At 56.1% G+C, this 21,748-nt stretch overlaps 1 protein-coding gene across 1 annotated transcript; it reads left to right on the top strand.

Annotated features, from left to right (window-relative positions):
* The first annotated feature begins 3,700 nt into the window (after positions 1-3,700).
* STAC2 (SH3 and cysteine rich domain 2) lies at positions 3,701-15,752 on the top strand. Its single transcript, XM_065897676.1, has 11 exons — positions 3,701-3,790; positions 10,600-10,906; positions 11,244-11,341; positions 11,520-11,610; positions 13,022-13,134; positions 13,230-13,301; positions 13,385-13,456; positions 13,923-14,020; positions 14,409-14,460; positions 14,806-14,943; positions 15,648-15,752. Exons 1-11 carry the CDS (start codon positions 3,701-3,703, stop codon positions 15,750-15,752), a joined length of 1,236 nt encoding a protein of 411 aa, XP_065753748.1.
* Positions 15,753-21,748: the final 5,996 nt, after the last annotated feature.

Genomic DNA, 21,748 nt, shown 5'->3' on the forward strand with positions numbered 1-21,748 from the left:
CCTACCCTAGGAGCCCCGATTCTAAAGCTGGAGGGAGAGGCCAGCCACTCATGTGCTCAGCTTGGGCTGTCCTTGGTAACCCATGGGGGCAGAGGCCACAGCAGGGAGGGGCTTGAACTGAAGGTGTTTGTGGGAGAAAATAGGTCAGTCCTTATGGCAGAGGCAATCCCTCACATTAGAGAATCTCAACACCTTAGTGGAGGGGCCCTGGGTCATTTAGGCCAGTGGTTCTCAATCTTTTGGGGATCTAAGATTCTCAGAGAAGCAGATGATAGCCCTGGACTCTCCCCCAGAAAATGCTTATCCTCCAAAATTTGATACAGCTTCAAGCGGTTCACGAACTCCCTGAAACTTACCTACAAGCCCAAGGTTAAGAATCCTTAAAAAAATTTTTTTAATATTTATTTATTTATATACTTATTTTGGCTGCAGCGGGTCTGAGTTGCAGAACGAGGGATCTTCGTTGCAGCACGCAGGCTCTTAGTTGCGGCATGCATGTGGGATCTAGTTCCCTAACCAGGGATTGAACCCGGGCCCCCTGCACTGGGAGTGCAGAGTCTTACCCACTGGACCACCAGGGAAGTCCTAAGATTCCTTGATATTTTTTAAAAATAAAATAATAATAATAACTATTTATCATGCACTTACTCTGTCCAGCTCTTTACATATGTTAACTCGTTTAATCCTCAAAAGAACACTAAGAGATATACAATTATTGCCCCCATTTAATCCAACTCCATTTCAAACTAATCTAGTCCAGTTCTGCCAATCAGAAGACAAGGAAACCAAAGACCCTCCAGAGACGGATAGCTCTCTGCCCAAGGTCACAGAGCAGGAAAAAAGGGCAGACCAGGATGAGGACCAGGTGCTCTTAATGTGCTGGACATCGTGCCATATGCAGATTTGAAGCCATCTGTCCATCCCTCCATCCATCCCTCTGTCCCCAGGCTCCCGAGAGCCCAGCGCCCATGCTCATTCACTCAGCTCTCCTAGTAAGAGGCCCCCTGGTAGTTCTATTATGACATCCGGTCTGAGAGCCCTTCTGAGAGTACGGCTGCCACTCATCCTCCTGGACCACCTTGCCACTTGCTCTGACAACCCCTCCTTTCTGCCCTCCAAATCTAAGATGTTCCTCCCAGAGAAGCTAGCCCAGTTGCTCCTGCCCCATCTCTGAGCCACTGCAGTGGGAATCGTTGGCACTGAGACAGTGACTCAGACTTAGATCATTAAAGACCGCTCTGAAACAGGAAGGCCACAGGCCGGAAAGGACATCCAGAGGTCATGGGATCCAGCCCCCTGCCTCCTCCACAGCTGCCCCACCTCAGATTTCTAAAACCCAGACCAGATGGGCATCAGGGCCCACCGACTTCCCTGCCTTGCCCCACTGACTCCCCTGGGAATTCTTTCCCACGTCTAGTCAGAGTCTCCTGGGTCAATTCCCTCATGGAGTAGCGGGCTGCAAGCAGCCGAGGAAAGCGAGGGAAGGAAGCTGTTCTTCTCTCTACCTCAGAAAAAGACCTCGGAAGAGACAAATCTCCCAGAAGAAAGGAGAGAAAGGAGAATATGAACTTTCTGTGCCTGTCTTCTCTGGGCTAAGTGGTGTACCACACTGTCTCATTCATTCTCCCGGGAGTGAGGTAGGAACAATCCCCATTCTGCTGATGAAGAAATCAAGGTTTTAAAAGTTATCTACCCAGGGTCAAGTGAATTAGTGACTACACAGGTACTGGACTCGAAGGAACCCAGAGCCTCTTCTCTTCGGAGGGAAACAGGGATACCTCCCCGCAGGAGGCCTCACAAACACAGATGAAGCCCCTGTTTGCTCCAGTCCAGGACAGGTAGGGATAGAGGGCTGATGACCCCATCTCAGGTGCTCCAAGCATTTCTAAGTCTGAGCTGCCTAGGGAGGGGTCGTTGGGCTGACCTGTGCTGGGCAGGAGGGAGGAGGGTGGCCCTCAGAGGGGAGCAGTAGGTTATGAATGGGCCTTTGGGGAAACTGGTCTGAGGGCTGAGGCCAAGTTCTATTCAAACTCCTTTCAGGAAAGCTAGCACTCAGAGAGTCTGCAGTGTGTGGATCTGGAGGGGGAGGGGACTAAGCCCCCACTACCACAAACCCTCCCGTCCACCCTTGTCCTAATTCTGCCAGTGGCAAATAAATCTCTATTCCTGGACGCAGTAACCTGAGCAGTGCTCCACCGGTGAGCTCATCCTCAGGAGGAGATAGATGGCATGAATGGCTAGGTGCATGGGGGGAGGGCGGGCAGAGGAGGGAACACTAGGTTCAGCCCCTCCTCCAGGGCTGGCATAAAGGCAGGACCCTCTTGAGTGCCACCCACCTCTCATCTCATCACCCACAGCAGATGAGGAGGAAGGAGACTTAGACCCAGAAGTCTCTCCACTCACACCCAGGGAAGGATTCTCTCAACTTCCAACCTACCTCCATTTTCTTGGATAGGCCCAGAGGTGAAGCTAGACCTTTTGATCAGGACCAGAAGAGGCAGGAGGAGAGGTAGGGGAAGTTCGGGAAATAGCAGGTAGGTGACATGCATTAGCTTCAGGCCAAGTGGACAGAGGACACCTTGGAGGGTAAGAAACCTCTTCCCCCTCACCTCTCCCTACCCCCATCTAACTCCATTTGTGGTAGGATCTTTAGGAGGGGGCATGTCTTGGAGAGGTTTGGGGACCTCAAGTGTGGGGACTGAGGCCTCTTCTCTGCTGAAGTCCAGGCAACAAGACTGGAAAACAATATAGTTGTCCTGCTTTCCAGGACAGGGCTGGCCTTTGACACATGACGTTCATTTGTCCATTCCCTGCTGAGGAAACCCCTACGTAGTCCGAGGAGAGACACATTTGGGGAGAGTGTCTCCAGGGCAGAGAGACATCCAGTTAATTGGGCGGAAGTGTCCCCATTCTTCACGTCGCTATCAGGAAGTCCTACCTTTATCTCACTTTCAGCTATCCTTCTGCAGATCCAACCTATTTCTATTCCCCCCCAACCCTTCCAGACTCGAATGTGATCTCCTGAGGCTTCCTTCAACCTTGTCACGCCCCCAATTCCGGGTTTTTCAGGTGAAACTGCTCCCTCCACTTCTTTACCCTCCAATCCCCTCCCCATCTTGTCAAGCCCCCCCCCAGGCTCCGCCCAGCTCGCCCTCCTGGCCACCGCGGCTGCCAATAGCTGAGAACCTTATTTGCATAGAGGCGCTGGGGAGCTGCGGAGGGAAAGGGGAGGGACCAGGCGACCTCCTAAATCAAAGTTGGGAGGCTAGGACTGGGCGGAGGGGGTGCCCGGCTGGGGCCGGCGGGGGGAGGGGAAGGGGAGGGGGTGGCGGGGCGGACGTAGAGGACAGCGAAGCCTGCCGGACACTGACAAGCTCCATCGCTCCCTCCCTCGGCTCATCCCCGAGTCCCCATTTCCCTCCTCCCCTCGCTCGGAGCAGCATCCTTGGTCCTCACTTCTGGGGTCGTCCTGCTCCCGCGGCTCCGTGTAATTACCTCCTCTCACCCACGAACCCGGGAACTTTCTCCGCCAGCACCCGGGAGTGTGTGTGGGGGGGTGCTTTGCCTGGGCGGGTTTCTCCTGGGGTTCGTTGGGGGGCAGTCTCTAGAGAAGGGCTTCAGGGTCCCACAGAGACGCCTGCGACCCTCAGCCTGCCTCCAGCCGGGCTGCCGTCGGGTCTCGGCACCCTCTCGCCTAACCATGACCGAAATGAGCGAGAAGGAGAACGAACCGGATGACGCGGCCACCCACACCCCCCCGGGGACCGTCTCTGCCCTCCAGGAAACCAAGGTAACTCGGGAGGCGCGAGGCCTGGACCCCTGCCCAGTGTGCCCCCAGCCCGGGCGCCCTCCTCCCGATGCGGTTGCCACTGTGGCCTCGGGTGCCCTGGGGTCACAGTAGCGGGGCCCGTGTGGTCCCTAACGCTCCGCGCGGCGACCCGGGGGCAGTGGGTTCGTGACGAGGGGCCACAAGGAGCCCCCATCACACAAGCACGACCCGCCCTTGCGCGCGTGATGAGCGGACGCTCCACCGCGACCCTCCAGGGAGATTGTATGTAACTCGGGGTTGTTGGAGGGAGTCGGCGCAGCGAAGGCGGAGGCAGTGTGTAGCGGTGTGTAGCGGGTGTGGGCTGGTATACTCGCCCGCGTGTGCGTGCGAGGCGCACCCCTCCCGTGTCCGCCAGGTCTCTGTCTGTCCCTCTCTCTTTGCCTGTGTCTCTCTGAAAATGTCTCTACAACCTGTTTGTCTCTGTCTTGCTATCTCTCTGTGTGCGTCTCTCGGGTCCTCTCGGCGTCTCAGTGTGTTTATTTCAGAGTCTCTCTAGATGTCTCTCTCTGACCCGCCGCAGTCCTGCATTCGCCCCCTCCCAACCGGGTTAGGCTCGGGGACGTGAGGCCGCGGCCGGGGGCTGCGCAGCTTCTGAGTTCGCGCTGGGGGCTGCTGCGGCGCGGGCCATCACTGGCGGGGACCCGGGGACTGTTGTTGCGGCTCCGGATGAGAAAGACAGGCAGCCCACGCCAGCGGGCCGTGTGCCGGGGAGGGGGGCGGGGAGCTGATAGAAACGAAAAGGGAAGTCATCATAATTAATGAATGTCATAATTAACCCTAATTATGTATGATTGCTACTCCTGCGGGAGTCACAGTGAATAAATTATTCCCCAAGGAAGTCAGGCGGAGCCCAGACTCCTGGCGCTGAAGGCGGTGGGGTGGGGGAGAACACTGCTCACATTCAACCCCACCCCCACGCCTCTATTCTGCCTGCTCCCTCCCCGAGTTCTAGGTGCTGACCCGCAAGAAGTTCTGCAGGAAGCGACCTGAGCTGGGGACCTGGGGATGGGGAGAGAAGAAGGGGCAGTGCTCTCTCTGCCCACCCGCCACGGCCCCAGATTTCAGGCCCAGACTACTCTCTCCCTTTCCACCCTGGTAAATTGTTCCCACCCGGCTTCTGTTACCCAGATGAGGAGGGGGGCAGCCAGGACCAGAAATGGGTGGGGTCTTTGGCCCCCCCTGGTATCACTGGCTCATCTATAGCTCTTTCCAATGCCCATCTTCCTCCTAATTCTGTCTTGACCGCCCCCAGGATATGAGGTTAATTCAAGGTCAAGGTCTTCAAGGGAGTGACCAAGGGAAGATGAGTAGGACCAGGGTGGCTGGTGTCTGGCTGAGGCACCCCAGATAGGCTCCCCATGCCTAAACCAAAGCGACCCAGTGGGTCTCCACAGCCAAGTCTTCAGATTCACACTTGACCTTCTCCTGCTCCCTTCTGAGAACTAGACCTTGGGCTCTCAGACCACAGAGTTACCTCCCCCTCAGAGAGCCAAGTCTACTGGGAAAGGAATGAGGTGTTGGGGGGCAGAATATTGCTTGGAATATTTGTGACAGCTTCTTTCAAGCAGAAGATCCCCATCCTGAGGGAACTGAGCCCCATCCTGAGTTCCAGCGCCCCTGAGCTTCACAGCTGCCTTCTAGTCACCCGGGACAGACACATACAAACTCCTTGCTTGCTTCCCAGGGGATTGAGGGCCTCCCAGGTCCTTCCCTGATTCCCACACCACGGCCTGGCCACTCAGCCCCCTCCTTAAGAGTTCTCCAGAGCAGGCAGGAGGGCTGGGCAGTGCTGCCTCAGCCGTCAGCAGGCTGCAGGCTCAGCTGTGTGGGGAGGGGTGGTCAGGGCCTGGCAGGTCTGTACCTCCTTCCTCCCAGCCCAAGGACTGTCCCATGCCATCACCTCTGGGTCTGAGCCATGGAGATCTGAGGAGCAGGGAAGGAATGGGAGTGTACACCTGACCTGGTCCCTCTGTGCCAGGCCAGTTGGAGCCCTGCCCCTTTGCCGCCCTCCCCTGTACCTCATTTATGAAGGACTCAGTAATAACAACACAGGCTGGATTGCAGGTCTGGGGGAAGGTACTCAGGAGGGCAGAGGTGGGCAGAGAGAGGATTCAGAACACTTGCCAGCCTCCTTCCATTCCGCCACCTCAACTTGTCCTAAAGTAGCTTCTGTCTTCAGACTGTAGAGGTGGAGAAGAGGAAGGGAGAGGGTCGGTGCTGCCCACCCAGCTCAGTTTGAGGCAGGTACAACAGAGGTGGCTGGTGTACTTGTCTTCATTAGGCAGTGAAGTCAACATTCCAGACCTATTCATCAGTGTTTGGGGCTCCCTGGGGATTTCTTGCCAGCCCAAGTCCAGCCTCCTGCTCACCCTAAAGTCGGGTATCACTCCGGCACCCAAGCTACTCAGCCACCCTCCTAGTGTCAGCATCGCCCTCTCTGGGTCCCCATCCCATCCTACTACATAGGGCCTGCCATCACCCCCTTTGGTGCCATCTTTGGAAAGACCCTGCCATGCCAGCTCTGCCATCTGAGTCAGCTTGTGTCACATCTGCCACCACCCTCTGCCAGCTGCCTAGTGCCATTTCAGGAGCTGGCAGGAACTGAGGAAGGAAAGGACTGTCCAGGGTGTGGAGAGGTGGGGAGGAGGCAGGCAGGCCAGGTCCTGCCTCCAGGAGGGGATTCAGAATAACAGGTCTGATGGTCCAGGCTCCAAGCCAGACAAGCTCCTGGTGCTTTGGGAGGGAATGGGGTCCAGGTGGGCCAGCTTGCCAGGGTATATGGTGACTTCTTCTCACGCCAGGGAATGGGTCCTGGGACAGTGGGGGCACCAAAAAGATAGAGGGTGGGGAGGTAGAGAAAGGTCTTCTCTGGGAACTAGGAGTCCCAGGAACGGAAATACCTGGCCAGGCTGAGCCCAAATGAGGCTTGGGTGGCCAAGCCAGATGTCTCTGGTGTGGGCAGGCATTAAGCCATTTGGCAGAGATGCCGTCATCTGCCCTCCAGCCACAGCCCTTGACATCTGCCAGCCACCCCAGGTGGCATTCCTTCCCACTTCTCCACCCTCCTGGGATCTGGGGCAGAGTTGGGGCTGCCCTGGTGGTAGGGAACATTCTGTTCCAGAGGCTTTTGGTACCCTGCAGAGGTGGCTCTTGGCACTGAGGCCAGGCGGGGACCAGGAAAAGGCACAGGCTGGAGAGTAGGGAGGCTTGAAATCTCATCCTGTGAGGATTACTTTGGAAGTAATGGCCTCAGGAGGGGGGAACATTATTGATGTCTTCAAATATTTGAAGAACTGATGTGTGTAAGCGGGAGTATCCCTTCCTGGAGCCAAGGGAGGGACAAGGGCCGATAGGCAGGGAGGCAGGTTTCAGCTCTAAATAGGGAAGCACTTTCCAGCGATTGCAGCTGCCCAAAGATGGAATGACTGTCCCAAGAGAGGATGGGCTTGCCGTCACAAGAGGTGACCAACAGAGTCAGACAATAATTCAGAGGGGACGTGGCCAGAGCAGTGCGGGGTGGGGACTGCTCTATGTGCCCAGTCTTTCAAGTCCCTTCGAACCCTACATTTCATGACAAGCCCATGGCACAACTGAGGGCCGGAGCTGAGGGCCAAGGCAGGGTGCTCCTGGTCACTTGGGCTCAATAGCCAAAGCCACTGGTTCGAGTCCCGGCTCTGCCACTTAGCAGCTGCGGACTCACGATGAGTGAGTGATTTAACCCCCTCAGCTCCTCATCTGGGCCAATAATCGTCACCACCTCAGTGGGTAGTGCCAGGGTTAATGAGATTCCGCTATCAATTCCAGGACCCTGACAATGACGGTCCCTCATTATGTTCATAAGTGTAGGTTTTGCTTTGGGGACTTGAGCCTGTACTGCTTAGAGAGCATCTAACCCTGACTTGGAGGTGGGGAAACTGAAGCTTAGAGAGAGAGGAAGTGAAGTAACTTGCCTTCAGGCAGCAGATTGCGTTCTGCCCCCACCCCCCCAGCACATCCTCCCAGAGACCTCCTGTGCTCTGTGCCCACGGCCCCTGTGCAGAGCAGTGGGTGGTTCACCCGCCCCTCTGGGCCTGTCAGAGCCCCGAGAGCCACATAGAACATATTCGTGTTCTAATTAATTGTCCCTCTGGGCCTCGACCTCTGCCCCAATGCCCAGGCAGCTGGGGCCCGGGGCCCTGCTTCTCAGAGACACACAAAGAAGCCCACGGTGCTGGCCAGGAAGCTGGATTTGGAAGGAGCTGAGCAACTCAGCATGCCAGTCCCCCTAGGGCTCTGGCCTTTCAGCTGGCATACCGGGGCCCGCCTTTTGCCCAAACATTTCCCCCTCTGCCTTCCCCTCTGTCACGTGGCCTGCTGGCTTCCCTAGGGCTAGAGGGGCCACCACTTCCATTCCCTTGGCCCACAGGCTGCCTGGTGTCCCAGCTGGGAACCCTGGCCAAGTCTCCCTGCCTAGAGCCAGGCCTCTGCCCCCCACCTCCACCCGTTTCTCTTTTCAACTGGTAGAAAGGGATGGGAGGGGTAAGGGCTTTCAACAGGAGGGCAGTAGGGCAGGGGTCTGACTAGAGAGGTCCAGATCTCACTCCGGGTAGAATAAGGGTGTGTTTGGGTGAGCCATGGGAATAACTCTGGCCTCACCACAGAATCCACCGTGCGCTCCAGAGCACGTGCTCTGTTTAGGATTCCACTTGCTCATCATTTATTCCACAAACATTGACTGAGCACCCACTATGTGCTGAGGCCCATTCTGGGGATTTGAAGCAACTTTCCCCGCCCTCCAGGGGCTCACAGCCTCCCGGAGGAGTGAGAAGTAAATGACAACATAAACCTGATCGGAGCTATCATGGAAGCCCATCCAGATGCAGCCAACCAGAGGAGGGAGTGGTCCCACTGAAAGGAATTCCTGCAGAAGAAGAGACAGCTTCCCAGAGAAGGAAGAATCACAGGAAACCCTGAAGAAGAAAGCGGGAAATAACTGGATAAGGCAAAGAGGACAAACATGTAAAAAGCTCAGAGGCATGAAACACGGTTGAGTTCAAGTCCTCACATTTGGGCTCAGGTGGAGGGCCTGGGGTGGAAGGGCAGGTTTGTCCAAGTTGCAGTTTCATGGCTGGGACAGGGGCCTTGGCTGGGTCCTGAGGAGCCATGAAAGGTTTTTTGCGGAGTCAGGGATCACCTCCCTGGCAGGTGCATGGAGAACAGGTGGGGATGGGCAAGGTGGAGGCAAAGAGCTATGGCCCTGACCCAACAGGGTGCTGGAACCTGAACCAGGGCAGGGCTCTGGGGTGCTGAGGTGTTACAGGGGGATGAACTGGAGAGGTGTTTTGGAGGGAGAATCAGCCCTGAGGATGAGGGTCCAGGGTGACCACTCCCCCACTCCCTGTTCAAGGACCGAGGACCTGGTGTGTTTTGGCCCCCAAAGTATTATTTTGTTAAGTCGAGTAAATGGTACATCCATTCAGTGAAATTCCTGTGCAGCCGTACAAAAAGAATAGTGAAACTCTGTGTATTTGTATGGAATGATTTCCAAGAAAAACGCAAGGCACGGGAGAAATAGTATACTACCATTTCTGCAAATTAAAAAGGAAATAAAACCTCTTGAATTTGTTTCTATCCAATTTCACATAAAGTTCTAGATTTCTTAACTGACTTTTTTTTTTTTGGCTGCATGCAGCGTGCAGATCTTCCTGTGCCCCCTGCAATGGAAGCACAGAGTCTTAACCACTGAACCACCAGCAAGTCCCTCTTAACTGACTTTAAATTTCATAAGTTCATGAAATGGATTAATATTTTTTATTAAAAAATTACTTTTATAAACAAAAAGTCTAGGGGTGGGGTAGGGAGGGTGGGAGGGAGATGCAAGAGGGAGGAGATATGGGGATATACGTATATGTATAGCTGATTCACTTTGTTATACAGCAGAAACTAACACACCATTGTAAAGCAATTATATTCCAATAAAGATGTTAAAAAAAAAAAAGTCTAGGGACTTCCCACGTGGCTCAGTGGTTGAGATTCCACACTCCCAATGCAGGGGGCCCGGGTTCGATCCCTGGTCAGGGAACTAGATCCCACATGCATGCTGCAACTAAGAGTTCACATGCTGCAACTAAGGAGCCCATGTGCCACAACTAAGGAGCTGGTGAGCTGCAACTAAGGAAACCGCCTGCCACAACTAAGACCCAATGCAACCAAATAAATAAATACATTTTTTTTTTTTGCGGTACGTGGACCTCTCACTGTTGTGGCCTCTCCCGTTGTGGAGCACAGGCTCCAGACGCGCAGTCTCAGCAGCCATGTTTCACGGGCCCAGCTGCTCCACGGCATGTGGGATCCTCCCGGACCGGGGCACGAACCTGTGTCCCCTGCATCGGCAGGCGGACTCTCAACCACTGTGCCACCAGGGAAGCCCCATAAATATTTTTAAAAAACAAAGTCTAGATTTCTTTTTGAAAATTGAGAAACCTGGCAACACTGGGCTGCCCCTACAGACTAGCTCAGCTGGCTGAAGGAGACCAGCAGCTACTCGCTGACTGTCCAGTCCCCACCACTCCTAATTAGGTGCCTGCCCAGCCAGAGCTCCTTTGCTCGAGGAGTTTCCCTGCCTGGCTCTTGTGGGTGCCTGGGATGGTGACCTGCCTTCTGGGACTTGGCAGCCTCTTTCTCAGTACTTCGTCTCACCTCTGGCTCTCAGCCTTCAGGCTGCTGCTGGCCAAGGAGAGATCCCGGGGAGCCAGTCGCCTCCAGGCTCACAGCCCCTTTTCCCCTCTCAGCTCCAGAGGTTCAAGCGCTCACTTTCCCTCAAGAACATCCTCCGAAGTAAGAGCATGGAAAACTTCTTCTTTCGCTCGGGGTCTGAGCCCAAATGCCCCACCGAGGTGCTGCTGACGCCCCCGACCCCGCTGCCACCTCCCTCCCCACCACCAGCGTCTGCAGACTGGGGCCTACATACCCCAGCCCTGTCCCCCTGCCCGATCTCACGCCCCCTGGCACCACTCAAACCAGTGAGGCTGCACAGCTTCCAGGAACACGTCTTCAAGCGAGCCAGCCCCTGTGAGCTGTGCCAACAGTTCATTGTGGGTAGGTGCCTGGGTGGCAACAGAAGGGGTCGGGGTGAGTGTGGGTGTGGCCCATGGACCTGACTGCCTGATGCTGGGCTGCTGCTAAACCTAACTGTGTCCCTCCCTCTGGGAGGACACATAAGCACCCTTGGGGGTGGGTGGGGACCCAGTGTTGCTGTGTTTACTAACAGCTCAGGTTCCACCCTGACTGTGTGGAGGTCGGAGCTAGGCCCCAGGCTGGCATGAGGATGCCCAGTCCCTTGCTCCCTCATGCCCTAACCTGCCTCCTTTGCTCCTTGCCCTTCGATGTAGCCTCTCTTGACCACCCCCTCTTGCCAAACCCACATTCTTCCCAGGAAACTCCAAGCAGGGTTTGCGGTGTAAGACATGCAAAGTCAGCGTCCACCTCTGGTGCTCCGAGGAGATCTCCCACCAGCAATGCCCAGGCAAGACGGTGAGTGGGAACCACACAGAGATGGCTGGCTGATGCTCCCAGGCCTGGCATGTGGGGGAATGAGTGCCCCGCAGGGCTGGTTCCTCGTGTGGGATGGTGCTTGGGCTTGGGGAAGGCCAAACTCTCAAGGGGCTGTGACCTCCCTGTGCCCTCTCTCTGCCCCACCCCCCCGCCACAGTCCTCCTCCTTCCGCCGCAACTTCAGCTCCCCGCTCCTGGTGCATGAGCCGCCACCAGCCTGTGCCATGAGCAAGGAGTCCCCACCCACTGGTGAGTGTCCACTGTTGCCCCTGATCCCACTGTGGTGTGATGAGAGACCCATGCACTCCTCAGATGAGCACCTGAGTCACACTGGCACTGCCCGTTCTTGGCACTACTACCACTCCCTTCTTTTGTTTTTAGACTTCTTCTTCTTCTTTTTGTTTGTTTGTTTTGGTTTTCTTCCCCACTTCCCTTCTTTGAATGCCGCTGTCCCGAATGTAGAGTTCATTCATTCATTCACCCATCCTTCAACAAACACTTTATTGAACACCTACTAAGTGCCAGGCACTGTGCTAGACATGGGAACACAGCCCTGAAGAAGGTGGAGCTCATGGTCTAGTAAGGGAGCTAGACATGAAATAAATAATCACATAAATCATCAATTAACCATCATTTGGTGAATGCCTGAAACAGAAGGATAGGGAATAAAGAGAGGATAAAGTCGGCACCGACCTCATCCACAGAGGCAAAGAAGGCATCCGGGAGACTTGAAAGATAGGGAATTAGTCTGAGGATCTGGGGAAGACCAGTGTGGACAGGAGGCAGGCCAGAGGTAGGGAGAGGCAGAGAGTTAAAGAAAGGATAATGAGGATGGGACTGAGGGAGTCAGAGTAAAAGGGTGAGATGGGACCCTGGGTGCAGGGCCTCGGGGTCCATTTTAAGAGTGTTCTTTGGACTTTACTCTTTATTTTTTTTTAATTGAAGTATAGTTGACTTACAATGTTGTGTTAATTTCTGCTGTACAGCAAAGTGATTCACTTATACATATATATATATTATTTTTCATATTCTTTTCCATTATGGTTTATCACAGGATATTGAATATAGTTCCCTGTGCTCTACAGTAGGACCTTGGTGTTTATCCATTCTGTGTATAAACAGTTTGCATCTGCTAATCCCAAACTCCCAATCCATCCCTCCCCCACCCTGCCTCCCCCTTGGTAACCACAGGTCTTTGGACTTTATTATAAGGTCAATTTTTGTGTTTTTACAAGAGCATTCTGGCTACTGTGTGGGTTGGAGAGGCTGGACTGGGAGCAGGGAGACCAGTTGGGAGGCCATGATGGTTGCCAGGAAAGAGTTTGGTAGCTTGGACCAGGCTGGTAGCAGTGGAGATGGAGAGAAGTGAGCAGATTCTAGAAATGTTTGGGAGGTAGGACGAGGTGATGGAGTGAACACAGGCAGTGAGGCGGGCAAGGGGTCCAGGATGCTCCAGGTTTGTGCCTGGGCACCGTGGGAGGACACGGAGCTCTCATACAGTGAGGGAGACCTGGGAGGGGCAGGTGAGAGGAGTGCAGATTTCAGTTTAGGGCTGGCTGAGCGGGACAGCCAGCAGGGCAGCCAGGGCTGAGATGCAGAACTTCAGGGCAGAGCGAGGCTGGCAGCAGGGTGCCCGGCCTTGATGGTGAGTCCTCAGTAGGGGCCAGCGGGATGGTGGACCCCGTCTATGAGACCCTGCGCTATGGAACCTCCTTGGCCCTGATGAACCGCTCCAGCTTCAGCAGCACCTCTGAGTCCCCCACACGGAGCTTGGTAGGTATGGGGAGCACCAAAGGGGAGCCTCGGGGGCAGAGGTCTCAGAGGGTGGGGGGTCCAGGGGTTGAGCCCTCCCCTCTCTGTGTCCCTAGAGCGAGCGGGATGAGCTGATTGAGGACGGGGAGGGCAGCATCCGCAGCTCAGAGGAGGGCCCTGGCGACAGCGGTGAGTGGGACTGGGGACCAGGGGCAGGAATGGAGCACAGTGCGGGCCGCTGCCTGCTGCCTCACACCCTCGCCCCACCCTGGCATTTCCAGTATTCACAGCCCCAGCCGAGAGCGAAGGGTCAGGACCAGAGGAGAAGAGCCCTGGACAGCAGGTGAGGCTGGGCTGGCAGTGCGCCCCCGGCAGGCCAGGTGGGAAGGGGCTCTTCTTCTCCTTGTCACTGATCCCTAGGTGGGTGACAGCGTGCTGAGTGGGAGTATCCCTGTTCCATCATTTATCCTCAGTCTACAGGGATGGGCAATGCCGGGGTGAGTAGGCCCGGGAGGCAGGGGTGTTACCACTCCACTGACCCAATGCCTACTGTGTCCACTCCTACTGCCCCAAGGGTGGGCAGTTCTAGGGTGCAGCAGGTAGAGGAGCATCCCCCTTCTCCATCCCTGGCCCAGTCCCTTCAGGGGTGTGTAAGCATGGCAGATAGGACAGTCTTCACCTCCCCTGTCATTGACCCAGGAGCGCTGTGCCCCATCTCCTAGCCCCCAGGGTAGGCAAGGTCAGGGCAAGGGGAGAGTAGTGGAATAAGAAAGGTGTCCCCCCCACAATGACCCAGAGCTTTTCCACAGGCCCCCAGGCCCCTTCTACGGAAGGATGTGGGGCCCATGTACTCCTACGTCGCGCTCTACAAGTTTCTGCCCCAGGAAAACAACGACCTGGCTTTGCAGTAAGTCCTCCAGTGGCCCAGTCCCCGCCCCGGGCAGCTGCCTGGCTCCAACCTCAGGGCTCTGTGCTCCCAGACCTTGGAACATGAGTGTGAGGGAGACCTTCAGGAACCTCCTCCTGGCACACTTGAGGCTACTGAGCCCAAAGAGGAGACAGAGGTGCCAGAGTCCAAGAGGGATTGGTGCTAATGTCATGTTTCCTGCCCCCTGCCCGGCCTCTGTCCTGGAGAGTGTCTGCCATACCTGTAGTCACTCAGGGTCCTCCAAGGGCATCGAGAACTCTCCTCCAGCTGAGGGGGCATGCAGGGAATCTGGGGGCCTAGGACTGTTGGGATGCAGAGTGGGAGGGTCCCTCCTGCCCCGTGTGCTACCTCCACTCTCTCATCCCAGGCCTGGAGACCGGATCGTGCTGGTGGATGACTCTAACGAGGACTGGTGGAAGGTGACTTGGCAGGGTGGGGAGCGGAGGGTGGGGGGTGGTAGGTACATCACTAGCCCGCACCCTCAGAGAACACAGCCCCAAAGACCTCCTCTCCTTCCTCCACCGGCCCTAGCCAGGCCTAGGCCCACCCTCAGGTCTTACTCTCGCTTTGCCCCTCCCCGCCCCAGCCTTGTTCCTCCATCCACCTTGTGCCCTTTCCAGCCCAGAAGCCACCCGACTAGGGGCTCAAATACAGAGAAGCCAAATCTGGAGGATGACAGCATTGGCTCTGAGTGGGCATTAGGTCTAGAGAAAGCAGTGGGGGTCGGGGGTGGCACGAGTGTTTATTGCCAGCCTCATCCCCAGGGCAAGATCGGCGACCGGGTTGGCTTCTTCCCAGCCAATTTTGTGCAGCGGGTGAGGCCAGGCGAGAACGTTTGGCGCTGCTGCCAACCCTTCTCCGGGAACAAGGAACAGGGCTACATGAGCCTCAAGGAGAGCCAGGTGAGGGCCTGGGCCCTGCATGGCTGGAGAGGTGGGCGTGGGAGAGAGGCGGCAAGGGTGTGGGCGAGGGCCCTGGAGGAAGATGCTTGCAGCCTGGCAGCAGGAGGGAAGGCAGGCTAGAAGCAGTGGGACTGGGAAGTTCCCTGGTGGCCTAGTGATTAGGAGTCTGGGCTTTCACTACCGTGGCCGGGTTCAATCCCTAGTCCGGGAACTGAAATTCCCGTTTAAAAAAAAAAAAAAAATGCAGCAGTGGGACTGCAGGGCTCTCCTGTCCTCCCCTCTGGGAACTGGGGCTGGCAGCTAACACAGGCAGAGGGCTGAGTTATGTTAGAGAGTCGGGGCAGGAACACTGGATTAGGAGTCTAGAGGCTCGGGTTTGAATGCTGGCTCTGCCTTTGGGTTCTTGTTAACCGTGGGCAAGTCCTTTTCCCCCTGTTACCTCCTCTGTGATATGGTAGTTTGTCAGGGGCATTAGACCAGCTGATCTCAAAGGTCAGACCCAAAGTGATGCTCTGTGTCTGCTGACTGCCTGGTTTTGTACCCTGTACTCTCCTGGGATCTGCTCCCATCATCACCCGGGCTCCAACCACATCTGATGCTGGTCCCGTCATCCCCTGGGATGGACCGCCTGGGAGCCACCAGCAGGACTTGGGGCCAGGGATGCAGGCAGTGCCAAGCCTCAGCTTCATGTCTCTTCCGCTCAGATCTGTGTGGGCGTGGGCAGGAGCAAGGATGCTGATGGCTTCATCCGCGTCAGCAGCGGCAAGAAGCGGGGTCTGGTGCCAGCCAACGTCCTGACCGAGATCTGAGAAGAGCCAAGAGAACCCGGAAGCCACCCCTGCCTGTGCCCAGCCCTTGCTTCTGGCCCCAGGAGGGGAGCAGGCATCTGCCCACACTCTCTCTCCCTCTGCCCTTCTCCTAGGGGCCAGTCACCATGGCTTGGGAGGCTTCTGCACTGAGGAGGGTTTTATTTCATGGGTCCTGAGGTGCCCTGAGGAGGCTGCTGCTTTGAGACTTGGAGGTGGGGAGGAGGAGAAAGCGGGAGGGGATGGGAAAGCTCCAGGTGGGACCCCCTGGTGCCCATGCACTCCCAAAGCCCGTTGCCATGCTGAGTCCAGCCCTGAGAGGAAGTTCCTGGGGAACTTCCCTGCTGCCTCTTCCAGAGACCTTCCCCTGCCCACAGCATCTTTGCCTGCCTGACAGCTCCCCTCTCCTCACAGAGCCTCTGCTTGGGTCTTTGTGTGTGTGACCCTGCAGCTGCCCCTTTGGAAGTGGGGCCTTGGGAAGGTGCCTTCCCGGGTCCCTTAGCCCCAGCTCTGGGTAGGGAGGGAATTCAGGGCTGCAGGAGGATCCTGGTCTCACCACCTCTGTCACTCCATTAATTCTCAGGAAAGTTCTGCGGTTATCTCTCCCATTACTTGAAACCTGGGTGGACAGAGGAGGGGAGGGCTGAGGTCTGGGGAAGCTGTGGTAAATCAGAGACTGTCCCCTCAAGTAGCACAGTCACCACAGAGCAGCCTCATCTTACCCTTGTGCACTGGGAAAGGACACCCAAGAGCGGCCTGAACACAGAAACCCGATTAAGAACAAAAGACTGGCCCACGCCTGCTCAAAATAACCCCCAGTTCACTGTCAGGACTCTAAAAGCTCAGTTCCTGTCCCAGTCCTCTCCAGGCCCACCCCAGGAACCCAACCTTCAGGGCTGACCCCGCAGTGACCCTCCCTCACCCCCTCTCTCCAGGCTCTGCAGGGGACAGGGCTGCCTTTGCAGGGGTCCCTTTTCTGGTTGCATCTGCTCCCTTGTCCAGGACACAGAGCCCTGGGAGGAAGAGGGAGTGGGAGACAGACAAAGAATTCTGTGGGAGCACCAGGAGGGGAAGGGGGTAGGCATCCTGGGGGTGGGGGACACGCAAAGAGGACCCCTCCCTTGCAGGTTGCTTCTCTCTGGTACCAACTTCCCTCTCCCCCCAAGCTCAGAGCCTCCTCTTGTGCCCTTGATCGTGCCAGCCAATGCCACCCCCCATCCTAGGCACAGTCACACCCTCCCATGCAGTGGGAGGGACACATCCTCCTACCCACTGGCCCCTGCCCCACCTCTCCCTCGCAGAGAGGGGTACTCAAGCCACACTGCCCTGTTTGCTGCCATGAGGGCCCCCCCACCTCCAGCAATGTCCCAGGGGCGGGCCCAATGCCCACTGTACATGAGGCTGCATGAGGCGTCTGCTGGGGCATCGCTGAGCCCCCAGACTCCTAATTAAATGTTTCTTGTCCCAACCTGTCTGCTCTATCTGCTTGGGCTAGAGGAAGGGAAGGGGGAAGGGGTCGGGGGGTGGTGGAGGTACGGAAAGGGGACAGCCTGAAGATCGGAGAATGCGCTCATCTCCGAGAAGAGGGGTATGGGGACAGCTGGCCCTGACAGTGAGGGTCCCCAAGCCTTCTCATTCCCTTCCACCCAAGCAGCCTGAGCCAGGCGGGATCTGAGGAAGTGGGGCAGGAGGTTTGGGGGACGCCGGAAAGAGAGAGGGTGGGGCTGCGGCCACTTTCGGGTTCGAGGCGCTCCTGCCTCGCGCAGGGGGCGGGCATACACCTCTGCGTCTGGACCGTTCCTGCCCAGGCAGAGATGCCCTCGGAGACCAGCAGTCTCCGTACCCAGGGTCGGGGGCGGGGGGGCTCCATACCCACCCGAGATTAGACTTGCCCCCGCAGCCCCCTAAACCCGAGGCAGATACGTTGGCGGCGAGGACTGCCGCGGATGGTGGGGCCCTGAGATGACTCATCGGGAGCCTGGCGCCAGGGGGCCGCGGTGGCGCCCCGCCCCCAGCGGTGCCCGCCGCCCACCTGCTCCGGCTGAGCCGCCCCTTTCCCGTCCGCACGGCCGGCCGCGTCATCGCCCAGGCGAGCACGTCCTGTGCTATTTATGGGGAGCGCCGAGAGAGAGAGAGAGAGAGAGAGAGAGAGAGAGAGAGAGAGAGAGAGAGAGAGAGAGAGAGAGAGAGAGAGAGGCGGGCTGCGGCGGTGCCAGGGCAACGCCGTGCTGCCAGAATGCATCCGGCTTTGCCTTCCAGCCCCCCCAAATCAAGGTAGGCCCCGTGGGGCCAGACCCTGGGTCCCCAACCGCTTTCCTTGGGCTGCTTCAGAGATGACTCTAGAGCTTGGAGGTGGTAGGGGGAGCAGAAGGAGGGTGACCCCCTTCCTAGGACCCCTGATGATGGGACTGGATAAAGGGGTCACAAACCCAGTCCAGAGTCTTAAAAAGAGGGGAACTCACACAAACAGGCACCTACTGTACCGGGGAAACTATGCCAGGAACTTAATTTTATTTTATCCTCTGAGGACCCAGTGAGGAAAGTGGTGGTGTCCCCTTTTCACAGATGATGAAACTGAGACCCAGAGATATTAGGTGGCTTGTCCATGGTCATACAAATTAGCCAGCCCAACCTTTCCCCTTTTATACTTGGAGCGACTAAGGCCCAGAGCAGACTAGAAACTTGCCCAAGGTCACCCAAATTAACGGTCAAACTGGTCTCAGAAATTCTATCTCTTGCCTCTCAGTTCAGCTCTTCCCCCACCTGACCCTGGGTTCCTCAGTGGCTTAAACCAGCACGATGGAAACAGAGACACCTTGAAATGCTGGGCCGGGGGCTCCAGGGATCAAGACCCTACTCCACTGGAGAGGGTCAGAGCCTTTCAGCCAAACCTTCTGCACACCAACTTGTGTCTGCACCGGCCAGCAGCTGGCCTGGACCCCTGCCTCCTCCCCAGCTCATCTGACGCACTGCTGAGTACAGCAGCTTCTTCCGCTGGTGGCTGGACCACTAACAGCATGCTCACAGCCTGGGGCTGGGAACAGCTGGTGCCCCCCACTGTAGCCTCTGCCCTCCTCCGTGCCCACTCTGGGGGTGGCAGGACCAGCAACACCATTGGCCTGGGGCAGAGGATGTCAAGCAAACTGTGGTGGTGCCAACCCACCGTTTGGCTCTATTGTCTGACCCACACGTGCCCTCCATCCCCCCACCTCAGCCTGAGCTTAAGCTGGCATGTATCCTGTGGGGATTAAGGTTTAGGGGAGACACAAAAAGAGGGGGAGTCTGGGGGCAAGAGACAAGAGGCCTCGAAGGGCAGAGAGATGGATACGAGGCAGTGGGTGGGGACACAGGTCCCCTCTGTGCAACCCCACCCATTTTGCTAGCACCACTCTCTTTGGCCCCTTCAGCCTTTTTTTTACCCCCCCCCCCATTCTTAACACCCCCTCCCCAGTGCTTAGGACATTGGAGGCATCTGCTGGAGAGTGCGACCAGCCAGTGTACCTCCGGCCTCGGCCCTCCATGTGCTTTGGGGAGCCAGCCTAGGTGGTCCATCTCAGCCTCAGAGAGTGCACCCACTGTGCCCTGTACCCCTCCTCCAGCTTGTGGCCCTGCAGCAGCAGCTGTGCTCCATACCTCTCGGCTGCAGCCCACTCCGAGTCACCCCCTCCCACGTCTGGTCTGGAGGACTCAAAGGTGGGTGCTAGTGTTTAAGCCACACTGGTATTCTGGGGAGTCATTGGCCCCTCCAGGACTCAGTTTCCTCCTCCAGAAATGGAGTTGGACTTGCTCATGGAGTCTTTACCTCAAGGCCATGAGCCCCTTTAAAGGGTAAAATTATATGATGGGACCAGTTGCAAACTCTTGAGAGAATGGACATGTCTTTTCATCAGAATTTCACAAGGCTCCAGGACCTGGAAGAGACCCAGCGGTTACTTTAAGGGGTCTGCCTGCTAAGAGGGCCCTCCTAGGCCCTGCCCCGGGAAGGGCCTAGAGGCCTGTGGTGGAAAGAGGTAAGCTTAGGCCTGAGGTGAGCTTCAGAAAGAAGTGTCTTCTACATGCAAGGTTTCCCAAGAGATAGGCTCCTACAACCTGATTCTCCCTCCCCCCCCCCCCGCCACTCCGCCGAAAGTGAGGTAGTTTCCTACATCTTCAGTGACCTGTGAGAGAACAGCACCATCTCCTGGTCCATGGTGGAAACCTTTTCTGTGCTACAGGCTCACGAGCCTCAGTAAAGGTCCTTATCTCCTTCCTGTCATCCCTCTACTGCCTGGAGGAAGTGGAGGTGGGCGGCCTTCAATGCCCTTCCTCCTCTGGGAGGAAGGCATCTCATGCTCCAAGTAGCTTAGCCGAGGCCCTTCTTCCAGGCCACAGCTTCCCCATATGGAATAACAGGCTTAGAGCAAGCCTAAGGATACATTACGCACAGGCTGCTATGGCGGCAACAGGGAAACCAAAAAGCAGTGTCCTCTCAGCTGGGGCTCTGATGCACATGGGTGGTGATGGAGGTTGTCTGGACTATTCCGTCCGGGCCTCCCTGGCTTGGGCTACCCACATCCCCACCTGTCCAGGCTGGACGAGGACACTGCAGGCAGAGCTGGGGATAGGTCTGCTGCCCCCAGGATCGCTTTAGCCCTGCCTTTCCCACACCAAGTGCAGATGGAAACGTGCCCAGTACACATCCTTAAGACCCCTCACTGGCCTTCGCATTACTGCCCACAAGAGTTCCTCAGAGACCGGTAGACCGCAGAGGTAACCAGGACGGGCACACCAGCCATAGCTGTGCCCAACTTTCCTCCCCCGACTTCTCACCTGAGCTGACCCTCCTGTATTTAACTGGCTGACTGACCCCTTCCACCTGGACACCTGTCACTCTAACTGCCACCCACTCAAAATGTTCAACTTGGCTCTTCCAGGCATCCTCCCCACCACAGCTTGTTTTTTCTCCTGATCACCAAAGGCATCTTCTGCCCAGTCCTCCAAAGCTCGAGGCCTGGGGACCAAGCTAGCCTTCTTCCTGAGGCCTCCGTAGTAAGTCTACAAAGTCCTATCTTACTTCATCTTGAATCCATTTTTCCCATTCAGGTCGTCTTAACAGGTGAATCCAACACCTGGCTTCACCTCTTTTCTCATCTGCAAAATGGAGAAGCTAATACCCTACTTTACAATGTTGTGAAAATTATAGAATCAATACAAGTCAGTGTAAAGTGCCTCAGTACTTGGCTCACAGAGCAGATACTTTACTGAAAAATTCACTGGTGGTTACTACTACCAGTTAATAGGCAAAATAAAACCTACTTCTCATTTGTAAAAAGGGATATGAATTAAGTAACTCAAAATTGCTGTGACAAGTTTGTATGTTATGTGCCTTTATTCCAATTTCTGCTGAGAAAGCCTTTTTTTCTTTGGGACATTTTTGATGGTTATAAACCAGAAAACAAAACAGGAAACAATCCTTTTAAGGACAGGAAAGAAAAATGTTTAGAAATAGAAATTGGGATGCCCAAGATGACAGCTTCAGTTCTATCTCAATAAGGCTGTCTAAAGACAGCTTAGGCAGTCGTCAGCAGTTCCAGTCCAGACCATACCTTCTGGACTGGTGGTGGTTCAAATTCCCACCGTCCTGGAGTTCCAAGGCAGTAGACCACAACCTTGAACCTCAGTGCAGTTGAGCAGTGCAAGCATATATTTTCTGTTGTTTTAAAATAATGTGACAACTCATGTCACAACTGAATACTGGTTCCCAACCAACATTTGAGACCATGTCTGAGGTGCCACTCATGCTCTGCTGAAAAGAGCAGTTTTGAGGCACAGTCTTTGAGCCTTGGGTAGAAGCCATTCCTCTCCTCCCTTCAAAGTAGGCCCCACACCCCATGGACGGAGGGGGCATGAGCCTGACCAGAGGCCAGGAGCCAAGGAAGAAATGAAGCAGGAACCCAGGGAAGGGCGTGTATCTCATTCCTCAGTTCTGGCCCTGTAAACAGTGAAGACCCACCAAGCAG

Source organism: Phocoena phocoena, chromosome 19, assembly GCF_963924675.1.
Source record: "Phocoena phocoena chromosome 19, mPhoPho1.1, whole genome shotgun sequence".
Classification (NCBI taxonomy): domain Eukaryota; kingdom Metazoa; phylum Chordata; class Mammalia; order Artiodactyla; family Phocoenidae; genus Phocoena; species Phocoena phocoena.

What these genes read in the sequence shown, in the direction of transcription:
- STAC2 (XM_065897676.1), top strand. Translation starts at nt 3,701, where the DNA reads ATGACCGAAATGAGCGAGAAGGAGAACGAACCGGATGACGCGGCCACC. An exon ending in GTGCCAACAGTTCATTGTGG is followed by an intron (nt 10,907 to 11,243) that starts GTAGGTGCCTGG and finishes CATTCTTCCCAG; the next exon opens with GAAACTCCAAGCAGGGTTTG. An exon ending in AACAACGACCTGGCTTTGCA is followed by an intron (nt 14,021 to 14,408) that starts GTAAGTCCTCCA and finishes CTCTCATCCCAG; the next exon opens with GCCTGGAGACCGGATCGTGC.